We start from the raw sequence: 13,995 nt of genomic DNA, 5'->3' as shown, positions 1-13,995 counted from the left end.
TTTGAGTTTTCATATAAGGCAATAGAAAGGTAACTCTCTTTTACCTTAGAAAAAACAGGATATATTTATACAAAATACTTTAATTGTTCTCTGATAGTTATTTCAAGTGACAATTGATAAAGAGTTATCGGCGTCATCAGGTGCTTTGGAGAATGAGAAATTGGAAGCTTCTATCTTCTCTCAGCTTTTGGACTGGAACTTGTAATTAGGACAGAATTTTCAGTGTCTTCCATTGCTAGCTTTTGCTGGCACCCAGTAGGGGGGGTGGTGGCACTCCAGAGGTATGTATATAATACGATTACATTCTTAGCATCGTATCTTAAGAACTACTTTTTTAATATTAGCAATGAAAACGTACATTGCTTTCTGTCAAACGTTTTTCTAAGTTTATTCTAGATGTCTTGGGGCTCATTTTTTAATGAACTTTTAAATGTGAAATAATTACAGACTCACAGGGAGTTAAAATAATAGTATAGAGAGGCCCCATGTACACTTCACCCAGCTTCCGCCAATAGTAACATGTTACATAACTATAGTATAATGTACAAACTAGGAAATTGACATTGGTACAATTGATAGACCTCTACTGGAGCTCTTTTTGAATCCTTTTGTAAATCATAGTATGCTTCTATAATATAATAATAATTTCTTAATTAATTAATTGTTTTTCCAGTGGCAAAAGATCTTTACTTAGCTTTATTTAACTTAAGGTGACTAATCAAGATAGTTATGGACAAAGGGGCTACCAGGTCCTAGCAGAGGAGAGAGTTCCAGGTTGTTCAAATGTAGTAGTTTGTTTTTTTTAAACTGAAATATATTTGACATATAACATTGTATAAACTTAAGGTATACAACATGTTGATTTGATACATTTATATATTGTAATATGATTGCCATTGTAGCAGTAGTTAACACCTCTGTCACGTCATATAATTATCAATTATTTCTTCTTTGTGGTTGGAATAATTAAGATCTAGTCTCTTAGAAAGTTTGATTATATACAGTGTTGTTGTCTATATTCACTATACTGTGTGTTAGATCTCTAGGACTTATTTACTACTAGTTGCAAGTCTGTACTCTTAAACAACATCTCTCCTGTTCCCCCACTCCCCAGTAACCACCAGTTTACTCTTTGTTTTTACAAGTTTCACGTTTTTAGATTCCACATATAAGTAATATCATACAGTTTTATCTGTCTCTGTCTGGCTTATCTCACTTAACATAATGTCCTCAAGATCCACTTTTGTTGTTGCAAATGGTGGAATGTCCTTCTTTCTCATGGTTGAATAATATTCCACTGTATATACCACATCCTCTTTATGTATTCATCTATTGCCGGGCCGTTAGGGTGTTTCCATATCATGGCTGTTGCAAATAATGCTGCGATAAACATGAGAGTGCATTTATCTCTTTGATATCCTGTTTTCATTTCCTTTGGGTATATACCCAGAAGTGGAATTGCTGGATCATATGGTAGATCTATTTTTAACTTTTTGAGCAATCTTCATATTGTTTTCCATAGTGGCTATAACAATTTACATTCTTGATTTACATTAAGAAAATAACTTCTTAATTTATTGGTTTAAGAAATTTTGATTTCTAACCCGGCTGTTAAGTTATTAGAAGAGATGAGGTATTTTAACTGTATCCTATGCCAATTATCAATTTATGGCCTCTTGGTTCCAAATCTACCCTCTTACTTGATCTGCATTAGTGCAACTTTATGCATCTTCTTTGCAGCAAGCACAGTATTAAATTGTGCCAGTAGAGGGTGCTGGAGAGATACCGCAGGAGGGAGGGACTTTTCTTGGTTCTGGTGTGCTGTGATTGTTTCTTGCTCTTGCTACAAGATGCTGGGACATCCAGTGCTGCTGTGCTCCAGCTGTGCACACAGTGCATGCATTCCCTCTGTGAACTCATAGTCCTGGTCCTGGCTCAGCGAGATCTTCCTGCAGCCCTCCAGATACAGACACTGTGGGCCTCAGGCTTTGTACCACTCTGCCTCTGAGCTGCCTCCGGGAGTCCTGATTTCCTTTGTTCACCTGCCTGCCACCCTTGGCTACCTGCACCCTAGAGGGTTGTTTCCTGTTTGCTTGTGGTCCAGCTTTGCCTGGGCAGTCCAGAAAACTTCTTTGTCATCCACTGGGCTGCAGTCATATCTTCTACAGTGAGATCAGAATACCAGCTTTAGGGAGAGGATCTTCTTTCCAAGTTTGCTCTTCTTTGGGGTACTCTTCCTCAGCCTGAGGTTGTTCTTTAGAATTCTCTTTATAGTCACTCTCCTATTACAGAAAATAATTTTTTATAATAAACTTTTCCTGTTCAAATTATTTCTGGGCTCTCTCTCCTATTTGGACCTATACTGACAGTATCTAATTGAACTAGTATCTAATGAAATTAACCAGTCCCACAGATAAAGTTTCTGATACATTTCTGGGGGAAAAAAGTGTTTATTTTAGACAGTCTTTTTAACTGATAAGTCTTTTAATTGTCATAATAATGGCAAGGATAATAACCACTATTTAATGATTTCTACCATATGTTGACATCCATCCCAAGTGTTTATTGCATAGTGTTTTTCATACTAAAGCAAGGAATCCTATAAAGTAAATTATCTTTTTATTTACTTTTTTTTTGGCAGAGGGAGGAAACTAAAGCATGTTATTTTGCCTGCTAAGAAACAGCTAAGAAGAGGCAACATGAGGATTTGAATCCAGGGCTTTTTGCTAGTCTTCCTAAAGTCTTTGTATTTGTCTCTTTTGTATGACTTTTTTTGGGGGAGGGATGAGGGGAGGTATTAAGTATCTATAGATACGATATAATTATTTTATATCACTAGTAAACACTAGTAAACACTAGTAAACACTGCTTAGTTACTAATATTTTGTTCTTATTTATAATGGCAGCATTTTTTATTTTTAAAGATCTTGGCTGATTTGAAGGGAAGTGGGAGGAATGACTACATAAAATGTTATTTTTATTTAGTAGGACTTTAGGCAATTAACAAAAGTGAAATAACAGGGGGTGCAGGTTCGATCCCTGGTTGGGGAACTAAGATCCCACATGCTGTGCAACCAAAAAAAAAAAAAGCAAGTCAACAAAAGTTAAATAAGTCTTATGTGTGAATATTGTATTTGTGTTTTAAATATTAATTTGATTTTTTCTATTTTTAATATATTTTAATAAGTTTACCCATCCTCTTTATTCTCATATTATTTTTTAATTGTTCTTTACCTGTTTTCTTTAAGGTTTATATATTTAGGTAAATTATTCCATTATTCCATTGTACCATAGAAAATTGTTATGCTTTTGATAATTGATGAAAGCTTTATATGGCTTGATTCAAGTGTTTTAAATGGAATCGAGCTTCTGAGGAATCCATATTATTTTACACACAGATGATATTGTTTTGTATTAAATTTTTTTTTTACTTAAAATGTAAATACCAAAATAGGGCTGTACAGAAAAGAGTTAACATAGGAGGAATGACACTACTATTCCTAGAAGGTCTGCTTATAAGGTTGGTTCTTGACTGGTATTTGGAAACTTGGCTTTCGGGAGGGTTTCCACCATTCCCAGAACTGAGAATAGTGGCTCACCGTGCCTAAACTTTTAGCACAAGCAATGTGGTTTGTGCTGAACACCAGCTTTCCTTCTGGAGTCTGGATTTTTGGTACATGCTAGGCAGAGGATGCCTATGTGACCAGCCCTGAGAAGAACTGAATCTCTATAAGCGTGTTGCATATGTGACATGTGACATTTCATCTTTATTTTTCCATCAATTAAGCCTAAAGCCATGCAAGATATGCAGAATTTTTGGTGTCTGTATGGATGCTAACTTGGTGTTAAAAGCTGTTTAAAGCTCTGTTTTGAGTAAAGACTCACTGGGCAGTATGGAAGGTCAAACTTCTCTTCTAAATAATAGTGGCAGTTGTAATAATAATTTATAATCTGCAACAGCTCTAGAATTTACAGTGTACTTTCCCTGTGAGTTTTTTCATTTCAGCTTTACATTAACATAGTCAACCTATAAGCAAGTCATATTTGTGTTTCAGAAATGTGGAAAGTGAGACTTTGAAGTGTGTGACTTGCCCAGGATCACACAGGGAATTTATAATCTTTTCTACTGATAGGCTAGGGAGGTGGCAGAGTATAATGTGTAAAAGACTCTGCAGTTTTGGAGTCATAGTCACGGGCTTAATGGCTATGTGGTTTGGACAAATCACTTCTACTTTCCAGAAACCAGTTTTATTATTTGTTATATGGAGGTTGTTTTAAATGTAAATGCAACAATATAGTAATGTCTGACAAAGCATTCAATAAACAGCTGCTATAATTAATATGATAATTATTATTAATATGATAACACCATCATCCCATTCTTAGGAGGTTTGATTTCAAATTTTGGGTCAAGTTAGCTATTTGCTATATTATAAATAATGTTGGGTGTGTCTTCTCTCTGCTTTGTTAACATTCTGTACTTACGGCTATCGTAGAACTTACCGTACAGGTTGTAATTGTCCATTTACTTATTTTCCTCCCCTACTAGACTGTGACATCCTTGAGAAAATAGGTGTAATAGCAGTTTGCTTTCTACATTATCTATGGAGTTAATAAGAGAAGATTGAACGCTTTGAACTCCCCAATGAAACACTTAATATTCGCATTAGGTGTTTGTGGTGCTAATAATATCTATCTAATTTCTGACATGTTATTCATAATAGACCTTGCTTGTCTCTATAGGAAACCTTATGTGCTTTAATGAAATATAATTTTGGAAATGACTAATACAGCTTGATAGAAAAAAACTACGCAGTTTTAGTGCTGGAAGAATCCTTAGAGTTCATGTATTGTTACCTCTCCCATTTTCTAGAAGAGGAAGCAGAGGCCCAAGGGGGTTAGGTGCTTTCTCTAGGGTCACACTGTTGGTTGGTGGCAGGATTTTTAATTTATAACCCAGGAAAAAAGCAGTGCATCAAAGATCATCAAAATAAGGTGATCTGTGTTCCCATTTAAGGAAAACGTGAATTTCCTTTTGCAATGGAGTTTAAGATAGGACATTATATTAGGAAAATTGTACCCATTTTGCCACTTACCTGTGAGTGCTAGACAAACAATATAAAACTTTAAATTTTCAAAAAGAGCAAAAGAAAGGTAGGGAGGGTGCATACTAAACTCTTAGTATTGGTTCCAAAGGGTCTGAGATTAGAGAGAGAAAGGAGAAATTATTTTTTCCCTATACACTTTGGTATTCATTAGCTTTTTACAATGAGTATATATAATAGTTTTGTAACTTAAAAACCATAATATAGAAAATAGTATTTTAAAACCGAAGAGAGGTGCAAGCTGAAGCAAAGTATGTAAGGAATGTGAGAGAAGTCTTCTGTCCTCATTGACCTGACTTTTAAGTTGAGGGAACTAAATTTTATATCTGAAAAAGAATTAACTCTTTTATTCTTATAAGGAATTTAAGGCAAACTTAGAAGAAATAGTACAGTAAAGTATGTGATTAATTAGCATTTAATTTGTATAGACAGTGTTTATTATAGGAGTTCATAGAGAGTTCACAGCACTTTAAAGGAATCGTATTAAAATTATGAATATTAGATTATAATAATTTCTATCTGAGTAAGTTATATTTTGTTCACTGGTACAATAATATGTTTGGAATTTCCTCAGAACTTACTGACTTTATCTTTGTTATATACTTGATCTTTTTGGATGCCTTGTGCAAGGTATACTCAAATATTCACAGCAAGTATTATATATATTTTTTACTACTAACTAAGCTCATATTTGGACAGGACTAATCTCTTGTCTTGTTTATGGAAAAAAAGCCATGCTACTAGAAAAGTAAACCTTTAGAAAACAAGGATCAGATTAAGTATTGACTGCTCAGCTGCCGCTATTTTGAAACTTAAAAAATGGTATATTTAATTTGTTTATAGTCTTCTTGTATAAAATGCTCCATAGCATACTTTTAAATTTCGGAAAGCTACAATGAAAACACTCTATTCTAGTAAGTGTGGGTATGCATTGTTGGCAGAGAGAGGCACACTGTGGGCAGATCACATTGTCTCTCGAGTACAAGACCTACTTAATAGCCACATAAATTTGAGTAAAATAACTTTTCTGGACTTTACGTTTCTTACCTATAAAGAAGAAATGACAATAATATCCTAACAAATATTAAAAAATGTTCGAATTAGCTGAATTTTAGAGTTTATGAAAATCCTTTACAAACAAAGTGGTAGTGTTGATGGGATTCCTAAAGCTTGCCTAGCATTAGGAAGCACAGAATAAAGTAGTTAATAGTATACAGTATGTTGGATAATATCTTCACTAATATAATAGCATTTTTAGTAATGAGTTTCATATAACTTTTTTTTTTTTTTTTCAAACTGAGGATACAGTATTTCAAACTGAGGATGTAGGCTACTCAGTGAACATGACTGTTGAGGGCCAGGGTGACTGTTTCTATTAATCTGGCTTGATGCAAAGAGAGAGTACTGTGTCTTATTCTAATTTTTTAAAAAATTTTCTTTCTTTTAATTTAACTAGGTTAGTTGATCTTGACCAATATGTTTGGATTAACTCTAAAGCAAATACAATCTCATTTTTACCTAGAAACGAATTTATATGTCACTACTGTATTTTGTTTCAGTTAACAATTTATGGCTATTTTTATCACAGTTTCTGATCATTGGTAATCTTTTACATGCAAAAATAAAGATCTGGGAATTTAGGTAACTTATTTCTATGTGATTTTATTATGTATCTTAATGAATTCTTATCTGTGATGTTTCTCTAAAAAATGAAAGCTATTTGTAAGTACAGAGCTCAGATTGTATCGTTACTATTGAGGCTTTTGCTCACTGGGCTTCTATATATTCTTGATACCTTATTTCTCCTTTTTTTTTTTCCCCCAATATTTTCAGATGTTTTGGAATGTTATTAAGCCCAGGTCGAAACGTGAAGAACAGTGACATGCATTTACTGGATATGGTAATGAAAATCTCAAGCACCTTAACGAAGTATAGATGATAGTTATTTTATATTTTTAAAGTATTTTCTATTTTGAAATTTTGTCATTTTGTCAAAATTGTTTCTAACTTTCAGCTATCAGTTACTATGATAGTAGTAATTTAATTTGGAACCCCAAACTTAAAGTTACTTATGAGGGAGAGATTTAGGAAAACTTTCATAAAGAAAGCATATGCAAGTGGGAAGCAAATAAAAGGATAGTGTAATGAAAATATCCATCTATTCATCTGTTTGGCTTCTTTGGAATGTGTCTCTTCTTTGAGCCAAAATAACAAATACATGATTATAACAGGCACAATGTTATAAGTGAATATGGTGCCTTTCATTTTTTTTAATGCAATATTATTAATTTGAGTACCGTGATGGATGCTTCTGTTTTCTTTAAAGCGTTTCCCTTTCTGAATTTTTCCTTCTTGATTACATTTCATTAGCAAAGTATATTTACTGTAGGAGTGGTACTTATTTAAGGAGTGCCCTTGAAGGTTAATATATATTTAAGAGTTAGTATTTGATGTAAAAATAGCAAGCCATCTTAACTTTTAAAGAGAAATACCTGCTAATATTGCAGTTAATGAAAACATTTACTTTGTGGTTTAGAAATGTTATAGGAAATAGTTATCTTAGTATAAGTATAAAGTTTTTTACTTACTTAACTGAGATTTTTTGAGGTAGCACTACATGTTTTCTTCCTTTCAGCTGTATTTTGCAAATGTCAGTTAAATACCACAAATTATATCAACTTTTTCTTTGAGTTATTTCATGGTAACATCACATTGATTTTCTACTGGTAGTAGAATGGTTTATTCAGCCTTTTTGAGGACCTAATTTTGTGCCAAGTATTGTGTGAAGTGCTGGTGTTACAGACATGGTAAAACAGTTCTTACCGTCTGTGGGTTCATAATCTTGTGATGGAAATAGATCTTTTAAGTATGTAATGACAGCAGTGGGTTAAGTGCTCTCATAGAGTTCGTACAATGAGCCACAGAAATATAGAGGAAGCACTGCGTGGGTAGGTAAGGTAAGGACAACCAGTTACTTTAAATGTGAAAATGAATTAGCTATTGGTTCATCTCTCTTCCCTCGCTCTTTACAGCATATCAGTAATGCAAGTGGTTTTACTTAAGGCAGGACATAGCATTTTGGAGCCCTGAAAATTCCGTGAGGAGGTAGTTTCAGGGACATTAAACACTTATAAGCTCCTAGATCCTAATTAGTAATGATTTTTCAGAGTTTAAAAGATTAAGATGAATCACTGGCAAAGATTTTTCTGTTAAACCTAAGTTTAGATTATAGAGTTACAGACCTGGCATGAACTTCTGACCCACCTTAGTCTTAGTGTCTTGCTTGTGGTGCAGCCCTCCACCTTTAAGAGTCCATATTGAAATCAAAGGACTTGTCAGCACTGAAGCTCCTGGAAAGAGCAGTGGGCTTACCTGTGCCACAAATAGTTGGTCAAGTTGGAGGGTTTATATGTACAATTATCAGCAATTGTGATTTGTTATTACCCAATGCTATTAATCTTCATGCTATCTTTAATACACGGTTATTGAGCTTTAGCTAGATTACATCTAATAAAAAGGAACCGGTTACCTTATAATGAAGACTATGGGACAGTTCTGGTTATTACAGGTTATACCTTTGTAATCACCTGAAATCATATTCCTTGTAACTTTGCCTAATTAGTCTTATTTCTTCCCTCTAGAGCCAGATGTTAATACTTCTTCTTCTATGACATCCAAATACGTGTACACTTTGAAAACAAATTTCACCTTGCACTTTATTCTGACAAACTTTAAAAGTGTATAATTATATTTAATTTCAGAATTTGTGAGACTTTCTGTTTGACTTGAATAATTTTTAAGGAATGCTGACTTTCTTCCCTGAATGCTAAATAAGCAAGATGAAGTGAGACTTTTCTATAAATTTATAAATTTTGTTTAATATAAAATCTGCATGAAAGAGAAAGTTATACTTATAAATGAAATATATTCTTTAGTCAAATAGCCAAATTACTTATATATATATTATACATAGTATGTAAATAAAATCATATATAAATAAAATTAGTTAGGTTTTTCTGTGGGTACAGATAACAGACTCTCAATTTTCTCCCGGTAGTGAGTGAGAATAGTTTGGTGAAGATACTTGTAGTAGGAATAAGGAAATGAGAATTTTTAATTCATAGCCATTGATACCTAGGAAAAGCCTAACAGGAATGTACCAAAAAGCTGAAAACTAGGTAGAGTCAGATTTCTTGGAACTGGAGCACAACGTAAAGTCCTATACGGCAGAAACTAACACAACATTGTAAAGCAATAATTATACTCCAGTAAAGATGTTAAAAAAAAAAAATCAAGTCACAGAAGACTAAAAACAATGTAATACCATTTTTATAAAAGCTCAGAAGCAGGTAAAATAAAATAATATTAAAAAAAAAAAAGTCCTAGAGATGCCACAGAAAGTTTGTGGATCTTCACAATTAACTATTTATTGACATTAGGCTAGTAGCTGGACTCAGAAATAAAATTTACATTGTAATCCAATACACTTGTAATCTTTACGTATAAAAAAGCTAAAGTAAAATTTTTATGAAACAATTCTTAACCCTTACATGTGTGATGAAATCTGCAATTTTTTTCCTCTACTTGATTAAAAAGTCTGGTCATAATCCACTAAATTGATTTTATGATCCACAAATGGGTCACAAACTGCTGGTTGGAAATCATTAGCCTGTCAGCTCCATAGAGTCAGGACCATTTTGTTTTGTTTGCCTTGCTGGATACTCACAGGTATAGAGCATGACTCACAGTAGGCTCAAATTTGCTTAATGAATGGATGGATTAGAATGAACTTACATTTTTAATTTTTATTTTTTTGTGTTATCTCCTCCTTCTCATGCCACCTGTGTGCTTTACCCTGCTGTCTGCCTACTTGACCTCATAGCTTCAGCTTACTCATAACTTGACAGTAGTTCATTCATGGCTTAGTATGGATTAGTATGATTCTTCAGCTTATGTTTCAATTGCAAAGTGCCACATTCTCATTATATTTCCCAGTTTATTTTCTTAAGAAGAGGGCATCTGGTGGTTCCAGCCTGGCCTAGTTTGGGCAGAGGCTTTTGTTGTCCAGATGTCCTTTACCTGATGTCCCTGATCTTGTCAGCCTTCTTGGGGGAGCCGGGGCATGCAGAGGAGTCAGGAAAGAACTCTAGAGCAAAGATTGTGACAGTATCTTCATAAGGGGATGGGAGCAAGCCAGGCTATGTAATAGAAATGTCTAGTTCAGTATCAGAAATGACTTGATGAAGAGAAACTTTTATTGAGGGCTTTTGATGTGTAAGACAGTATTATTGTGGTTGTATGTTGTGAGGACTAAAAAGAAATAAAAATATGCTTAATTTGGTTAGGCTGTTTTGGTTACAAGAAACAAAGATTCACTTAGAGCACCTTAAAGGCAAAAGAGGTTATTGATCTTCATGAAATTGTACCTAAACCTGCAAAGTGGTCTCTCTCTGGTCTCTTGCTGTCTGCCTCTCCTCCTGCCATGGGCTTACTCTTTCTGTGAGACTCTTTATTGCTGCCCCTGTTCTCTCAACCTCTGGTGCCCCGCCCCCCCCTTCTGTCTTTCTGCACCTTCTCCTCTCTCCCCCTCCCTGCCTCCCTTCCTCCCTCCATTCCCCCCTTCTTTCCTTCTCTTCCCTCTTTATCCCTCTCCTCCCCTTCTCCCTCCTTGCCCTTTTCTCTCCCTCCCTGCCTTTTCTCTGCCCTTCTCTTTCCTCCCCTTCAACTTGCCTCCTTTGTATCTGCCTTTGTTTTTTGACTACATGATTAATTATTTTTAAGGATTTTTTCGGTGTTTGTTTTCTCCATTTCTCTCTTACCACTTAGCAGTTTCCTAGTACTCTGCTGTTCTTTGTATATTTTTCCCTACATTAAATTCTGTTATAACTTCGTTTTGTATGTGGCCTGACATCACCTGACTTCTTATCAAAACCTTTCAGCCCCGCTGCTAACTGCCCACTTTCCTTGGTATTTGTTAATTGAAAGAAAGAATTTGACTGGTCTAGCTCATTTGTTTGGACTCAAGCATAGCACGAGCTCTTGTCCAGAAATGGACTGGATTTTTTTGGGTCAGGTGCTCATTCTTGTTCTGAACGTCTAATTAGACAGTAGAGAGAGAGAATAGGCACATGGAAGGGAGTGAGGGAGAGAGAGAGAGAAAGATATGAATATATAAGTGTGTTGGAGGTACTGAGTGGGTTTCCTTTACATGGCCTTGAGTGTATTTCACCTCTGGAATTCAGGGTCCCTGCACTTAAGCTATACAATCTGATTAGTGAAATATCACGAGTACACTAGAAAAATGTACATAGTAATTGCCAAATGACTACAATAATTTCATAGGGATTCAGAGAAGCATCTGTGTGGGGGAAATATTGAAAACAAAGTTTTTTCTCTTTTAGTCTGACCCTTTTCGCACTCTCCGTTTATAATATAAGGAAATCGGTACAGAAAATTGAAAGTACTGTGGATAATACTCTTTTGCATGTGCACATATTTGTATACATGTGCTGTTCTCCCACGGGACAACCTCTAAGCTCCCTCACACTACATACACACACACACACACACACACACACACAACTACGTGTGGTCTTGCTTTCAAGGCCACATATAGTTGTGGAGTTGCTGCTTTAGCGAGAGTCAAGAGCTGGCTTGGTACAAGTCTTAAGGAGTGGAGGAAATGAAGAAGAAGAGGAGAAGGAGAGAACAGAAGAAGGAGAATAAGTATGAGGGTAGAGGAAGATAGTTAATTACCTTGAGTGCTGATTACAAACCAGTATTAGTCTCCTAATGTTGATTTATGATTGTTAGAAAGTGTACCTATATCTGCATATAGGCAATAAAAAGTATTAACTTTAAAGGTATTCCTTGTGATAAAGTACATTAATATTTTAAGAATATATTAAAAATTAGAATATTGGAAGAAAAATCCTGACTTATTTTCCTGTGATTAGCTATTAATTCAGTTTAACTATCTTCAGTGAGATCCATACTGTAGTTTTAATAGAAACTTCATATATCCTGTATGTGTAGGTATGTGAGATTTTGACAACCAGCCTAAGATAAAGTTAAATATAACTTCATACCAGTATTATGTTTTTGTGAGTCAGCATGTAAGGGTATACCTCCTTTTATCCAAGAGTATGTGTCTCTAAATAGAAACTCTGGAGAAAGCTGTAGGAGAATTTAGTATTTAAAGAAATGCTTCTGTGGGATGAAAAAAATTTACAAAGAAAATAAGTCCCCTGTTTGTAAATTCAAATTTTAATAAATTGGATTGCTTAAAGTAAGATATACTTATAATTTAAAATGATGATTTTTTGATGTATATATTCTCAGTGATTCCTGTTTGAACTTTTATAGGAATCCATGGGAAAGAGCTATGATGGGAGAGCTTATGTTATCACCGGCATGTGGAACCCCAATGCACCAATATTTATGGCACTTAATGAAGAAACCCCAAAAGGTGAATTTTCTTAAAAAATTCCTTATTATTTACTTTAAAATTTACATTATGGACAGTATTGTTTTGCCATGTTTAAAAAAATTCTGGTGCTCATTTTAAATGGAATTATTCTTGTTTTCATGCTTTATACATCTATGGGGAAAACCTCCACTATTCAAAAGAAAGCCCCCCCAATGATATGTGGATTAATTTTATTACATTATGTAGGAAAGTATTTGGGCTTTGTGTTTCATATGTCATTATAGAGTTGTTTTATTTAAGGGGGAAATGATGGAAGAATATGAAAGAAATGATGAAGCAAATTCTGGAATTTTCCCATATCTGATAACTATTTTAACTTTTTTTCTCTATATTACAGATTACTTATATCTTTTCATTTACTATTATTCATTCCAGTCTTTTGACCTTCGGGAACTTAGTAATGTATATTTAGGATTTCATTTGTGGCAAATACTTTTTTCCAAGTTGTTTACCTTTTCATTTTGTTTAATATGTTAGTGTTGAACAGAATTTATAGATGGTAAGTAGGCTCATTTGTCATTTTTCCCATTGTATTTATTTTTATTCCTACTTTATCCAGATATCTGTTAATTGCCCATGTGGTTTTTTTTTCCCCTCCACCATCTGCCTTTAAACTAAAATTTAGTTTTATCTCATGAGTTATAATCTTCTACTAAATGCTATACTGTGATTCAACCAATAATTTATATTGAGAAAATAATGGATCAGCTTGTTTGATCTTTAGTTTTATATTATTTACTTTATACACACAATAGACTTTCGGTTAAAGACAGGAGCATTAGTGAATACTGATATGGAAATATAATATATTAATGAAGAACATTAAATGATAATTATTTTTGAATTTCCTTAATAAAAGTATTTACCAGTTCCATAAATTGCATGCATTTGATCACACATCAAGCTATTTCAAAATGAGGGCTAAAAGAGAGAAAAATAATGATGATTATGTAAAATTTAGCTTTTCATATATTAGGAATAAACAATTTTTACACCACAGTTTGTTATTTCTGGTTACAGGTTTGTGAATACCAGTCTGTAAACTTCTTCCTTATAATCATTCAGAAAATCAACGTGAAAATGGAAAAAATAAGCCAGTTGATAATTTTGAAGTAAAATATAGAAATTTCAAATAATACCTTATAAAAGCACTTTTTACCTGTTCTTAACACATAGTTCAGTTTCATTTTGTATTTTAATACCTATTTGGTCCTCAATTAAAAATAATATATTTTAGGGACTTCCCTGGCGGTCCAGTGGTTAAGGCTCTGCCTTCCAATTCAGGGGGTGCAGGTTCGATCCCTGGTTGGGGAACTAAGATCCCACATGTTGTGCAGTGTGGCCCCAAAATAATAATAATAGTAAAAAAAAAAAAAGAATTATATATTTTAAAAATACACA

At 33.9% G+C, this 13,995-nt stretch overlaps 1 protein-coding gene across 9 annotated transcripts in view; it reads left to right on the top strand.

Moving 5' to 3' along the window:
* The window catches only part of RABGAP1L (RAB GTPase activating protein 1 like), a 789,965-nt gene that overhangs the window by 212,395 nt on the left and 563,575 nt on the right, over window positions 1-13,995 (top strand). For all 9 annotated transcript variants that reach the window (XM_082379555.1, XM_082379554.1, XM_082379553.1 and 6 more), the window contains 2 exons: window positions 6,939-7,005; window positions 12,471-12,573. In XM_082379555.1, coding sequence (XP_082235681.1) covers window positions 6,939-7,005; window positions 12,471-12,573 — 170 coding nt within the window. The remainder of the gene's footprint in view (window positions 1-6,938; window positions 7,006-12,470; window positions 12,574-13,995) is intronic.

Source organism: Balaenoptera borealis (genome assembly GCF_965194805.1).
Source record: "Balaenoptera borealis genome assembly, chromosome: 1".
NCBI classification, from domain to species: domain Eukaryota; kingdom Metazoa; phylum Chordata; class Mammalia; order Artiodactyla; family Balaenopteridae; genus Balaenoptera; species Balaenoptera borealis.
Note: the sequence above shows the minus strand (reverse complement) of the source record. Positions and strands in the feature narration are given on the sequence as shown.